The sequence below is a fragment of the Habropoda laboriosa genome, unplaced genomic scaffold, assembly GCF_001263275.1.
Source record: "Habropoda laboriosa isolate 0110345459 unplaced genomic scaffold, ASM126327v1 scaffold101, whole genome shotgun sequence".
Taxonomy (NCBI): domain Eukaryota; kingdom Metazoa; phylum Arthropoda; class Insecta; order Hymenoptera; family Apidae; genus Habropoda; species Habropoda laboriosa.
Window position 1 is genome coordinate 51671 of NW_017100207.1, and position 4987 is coordinate 56657.

Here is a 4987-nt window from a genome sequence, read left to right on the forward strand (position 1 = left end):
TAATATAATTATATATTAATAATATATAATTTACAATAACTCATGTATGACTGTGGTTACGATAAAACTAATATATATATATATATGTGTGTGTGTGTGCGTGTGTGTGTGTGTGTTCGTGCGCGTGTTGTGTGTGTGTAGCGTAAAGCGGAACTTTAAAGTTGCTACTATTTTTACAAAACTAAATGCTCTTGCAATCTGAATAATTACATATTAACAAGAAATTCGCATAACTTACAATCATGACAATATAATACGATTCATAAACGTAAATTCACAGTTTCTGCTTTTCTTAAAAAAGTTACTCAGCAACTGTAACTTATATAATTACATAGTAATGTATAGTTAGTGTAATTTATTATAATTACAATCATAATATGGTTAACAGCTCCGTCATTAAATAGAATATTCTAGTAGAAAATGTTGTTCCGTTTGTGGCACAACCTATGGCTAAGCAGCACAATATGTACCGGTACAATTTAAAAAAAAAAAAGATAAAAGAAACGGAATATTAAACTTTTGAAAGAGCATTAACCGATAATCATGTGTGATTTTACAATTGTTATTTTATGACTAGAAAAGATGAAACATTTATAAAAACATTCATGCAAATTTTGTGCACTTGAAACAGTATGAAATTGTTAAAAATGTTATAAAATACTTGGAATTACTGATTCTACAGAGAATTTTGATAAATTAGTTTTATGTACTGGTACATAGGATAGCTGCTAGTATAAACCTAAACTGCCAACATAGAACTCTCCAAGATAAGTTTATTATTCATTAAACTTGGAAGACCTCCGTTAAATCTCCTGACTGTCTTCTCCAGTCTCATTATCTACAAACTCAACATGTGTAAATGGAAAGTGGCCAATCTTGCCATGTAATTCACCTTCCCATTGTCCATTCATGTTAGTCTTTGTTACTTTTATCACATCCCCAACTTCTAGTTTTAGGGCAGTTTTATCATATGCATTTGGTACCCTAGCTTGCTTCACTTTTGCAAAAGCAGGTAATGTTCGCTGAATATTGGATCTGCGAGTGGTCCCTTGTCCACTTTCTGGGTAAGACATTTGAGAAGCAGAAACCTGAACTGAATTTGAATTTAGAGTTGAAGTTCCCCCACTTTCTGGACGTGAATTATTTTCAATCACAGAGTGATTATCTTCTTCATACTTCTGAACATATGGAACTGGAACTGAACCAGTTTGACCAAGACTATTTCTAGCAGTCCACCACTGTTCTTCATCTTTTGATATAATTGTAAGAATTTCTCCTGCAAAAATATCATGATACTTTTAAAGCATGCAAACAATATCACACTACAAATTATTAACTAGAATTAAATTCAAAGGAAGCAAGTTAAGATATACAAAATTAGATACAAACCTTTCCTAAAAGGTAAATCATCTGGATCATTGCCTTCAAAATCGTATTTTGCTATTACCCTCTGTGTCTTTTTGGGTGCAGGCCTGATCAGTGGCGTTGTGTCCAAATAATGTAATTTGTAAAAAGCCAAAAGGTTGGGAATATCAGGAAACGTTTGATCTCCAATCCGATAACGTATTTGATCACCCTGCTGAATTTTATTTATAATATAATGGCTAACCTTGCTGTCTTCTCGTACACATAGAACAAAGTCCCCATGTATTGATGTGCTGTCACGTACTAAAAATACGCCACCTTCTTTTTCACCCATGAGTAAATCCGAGGCATCTTGACGTGACATTGCACCAAAATACCAACTAATAAACAATAATGAAAAGACATTTTCATAATATTTAATGTTTTATATGTTGAATGCTCTGAGTTTATAAAACTAAAAATGTAGAGTATGAAGTAATATCAATATATTTCATCAATTACCATAATATTGTTTAAAATAACATTTTCTGTTTATGTTTTAAATACATTGAACCATTTATATAAAAAATTTCAAAGATCGATAATTTTTCTTCAATATCGATAAAATTAACGAAAGACCAGAAACAACGTACAAATCATCATGTTGCAACTTTAAAGGTTAATCATCAAAACAGTAATGTCTATTATTTCATTAGTTAACGAAAATCAAAGTCAAGATATGAGGTAACATGACTAAAAATGTATCTTTATTTACCTGGACTTGTCATATTGATCGAAAGTAGCAGCCATTGTTTTGCAAGTAATTGGGATTAATCCGTCAAAATCAGTAGTCTTGAATAACTTGTTGATCAATATATCGTCGAATCGGGAGCGCCTCTCCTATGTATGCGAGAAAAGGACCCGGAAAAAGTAAAAAGCGCAACAGGGCCTCAGTGGCGTAGTGAATAGCGCCCTTGTCCGGGACGGAGAAGGGCCCGGGTACGAATCCCGAACAAGTCCCCAAGTCCTTCTCTTTTTCCGTGAATCCTGCAATATCAAAGAGCACCGTTCTCGAAGTGGTTTAAACGTCTGCATAGTAAAAATAAACAGCTCACGAGGCTGTGTGAGAACTCTCGATGCAGTGTTTAAAACCGTCTCCAAATTGGAAGAACGTTGCTACCTTCGGTAAAATAATATAATGTTATATACGTTCAAAAACCTTTCGTTAATCTCGTCGATCGACTTAAGAGAAAGAGCATCACTTGTCAAAAAGTCTCGTGTGAAGTTGCGTATCTGTTTCAATGACTGCAAACATGTTCGAAGTAAATCCTTACTTCTTCTCTTTCGTGTTCTCTAGGTTTCACCTCACGTCGAGTATCGTGCAGCACTCTTTGTGTCCGTTGTTTCCCGAGACCGCACAAAAGTACAACGTGCTTACTTGCGAACCAATAGTTCGCGAAAAACTTTCTGAACTTGCACTTTCGTTAAAGTAATAGCCAGCATATTTCACTTAAATCTATGACATAAAAACAGAGAGCAATGATTCGTTCAAGTTTCTCGATCTCTTAAGTGTATAGTAAATAGAACAGAAACTATTCTAAGGATCTTAAGAAATTCTTTTTCAGCGCTATCTGCCGGTTTAATGTAGGAACTAAAATTACCCATTTTGAAAACAATATTTTATCTTTTAATTTATTGATATATACATATACAGATATCAATAATTTCATAAAGGTTTAAAATGGTCAGGTTTAAAAAAATATTACTTGACTTTCTACGAATTTATTTTCTTTTATTTTGGGATTCAACTTTTTTTGGAATTGATATTTTTTCTAAATATTCCCTTTATCCTATGAAATTGCAAGGTACGTGTTGTATAAAGTACAACGAGAAATAAAACACGATATTAACATAGTTCTGAAAAATGGTGACTCATATTATGCAGCAAATTTATCGAGCTAATTGCGTGATTAATGCTGCACACATTTCAAAGAATTCCATTGTATGGTGACCTGTTGCTTGAGGGGGAGGAAGTGTAGGATCTGAAAATGAACAGTATAAAATAACAATACAAATTTCATCTGATAACTCAATATATACATATATTTTCATAAAACATTTTTATTTTTTACCTCGTCCAATATCTTCTTCTTCATTTGATAAAGATTTAAAATCTAACAGATAACTTTTATAATCAACTTGATAAAGTTGTAACGACATTTTACTATATCTATCAGTTAACTTATTCTTTTGACGTACTCTCACGCTGTAAGCATTTATTATTTTCCATTCCTGAAAATATATTGCATGATATTTATATATTTTTAATTTGTTGCATGAAAAAATTTTTTCCAATAGAAATCTTACGAAATTAAGAGCTTTCATAGCTCGATAAACTTCATTCATGATGTCATTGGGTTTAGACTGTGAACGGATTCCTAAATGCCATTTAGCCCGTTTTACTGGTGTACCACGAGCACCTGTTGTCGAAGATGCTGTGCTTCCTTGAGAACTTTGCCTTTCTCGCAATGCTAAAATTATGCAATAAATACATCGAATATTTTATATTTTATAAATTTTGTAACAAAACTGAAACACAAAAATTCTAAGAACAGGCTGGTCTACTCCCTTACGTGCTATTCTCTCTGGATGTGGTCTTAAAGGACTGTTATTGGCATCATTGGGACTATAGGCAACAGGAGGTGGACTAGAGGCTACATAGAAATCTTTTAATTCTGCCTTAGCAGCCTCGTCTGCAATTCTTTTATTATCTATTATTAAATGATAGGCAATTGCCAATTGATCATGAGGATCTCCACCCAATAATGCAGAATGAACTTCTGCTTCTTTCACATTGAACTTTTCACAAACTTCGTTCACGGCATCCATATCAATTACAGAAGAGTCCTGTTCAACAGGTGATGGAAATAAGTATGAGGGCAAATCCTTTTGGAACCATTCATGCTTCCTAAATCAAAAACATTTCAATTGAATGAAAAAATGTTTGAAAAGTGAACAACAATTTTTGAATAGTGCGTAAAATAGAAAACATTAAATAATAGAAAAAATAAATAATTGCATAAAATTCAATGTACTTGATATCTTCAATAGTTGCTCTTTTCATAGGATCCACTTGCAACATGTGACATAAAAGACTTACAACACTTTTATTCAGGTACTCTGGAATGGGGAAAACTCCAGCTAAAACAAGTGTTACTCCATGTAAAATTTTATATAAGCAGTTAATATTAAATACTATGTGTACTATATTACTTACACTTAATTTTACGAAAAAGTGTTGGTACATGTTCATCATCAAATGGTAAAGTACCACACAGCAAAGCATAAAGTATTATTCCACAAGACCAGATATCAACTTCAGGACCAGCATACAGTTTACCCGAAATTACTTCTGGTGCTGCATAGTTAGGAGACCCACAGGAAGTACGTAAGAATTCTCCATCCATCATCATATTTGATAAGCCTGTAATTTAATTAAACTATTAAATTATTAATCAAAACATAATTAATTTACTAGATCTTATTAAAATATATTGTAATTAATTACTATTTAATGTACAAGACATTCATATAAGTTTTAATTGATAAAGGATTCAATTTTTACTTCACTTACAAATACATT

At 32.4% G+C, this 4987-nt stretch overlaps 2 protein-coding genes across 2 annotated transcripts in view; both read right to left on the minus strand.

The window, feature by feature from the left end:
• Positions 1–730: 730 nt before the first annotated feature.
• Positions 731–2168, minus strand: LOC108570637 (adapter molecule Crk). Its single transcript, XM_017932523.1, has 3 exons — positions 2120–2168; positions 1390–1745; positions 731–1276 (listed from the first exon to the last, which is right to left on the minus strand). The coding sequence occupies exons 1-3, from the start codon at positions 2152–2154 to the stop codon at positions 804–806; spliced, it is 864 nt and encodes a 287-aa protein (XP_017788012.1). The 5' UTR covers positions 2155–2168; the 3' UTR covers positions 731–803.
• Positions 2169–3239: 1071 nt separating this feature from the next.
• LOC108570624 (5'-AMP-activated protein kinase catalytic subunit alpha-2) overlaps positions 3240–4987 on the minus strand; it is a 4099-nt gene continuing 2351 nt past the window's right edge. The window contains exons 5-10 of the mRNA XM_017932509.1: positions 4622–4828; positions 4440–4545; positions 3978–4312; positions 3712–3875; positions 3477–3636; positions 3240–3386 (exon numbers count right to left, since the gene is read on the minus strand). Coding sequence (XP_017787998.1) covers positions 3295–3386; positions 3477–3636; positions 3712–3875; positions 3978–4312; positions 4440–4545; positions 4622–4828 — 1064 coding nt within the window. The 3' untranslated portion in view covers positions 3240–3294. The remainder of the gene's footprint in view (positions 3387–3476; positions 3637–3711; positions 3876–3977; positions 4313–4439; positions 4546–4621; positions 4829–4987) is intronic.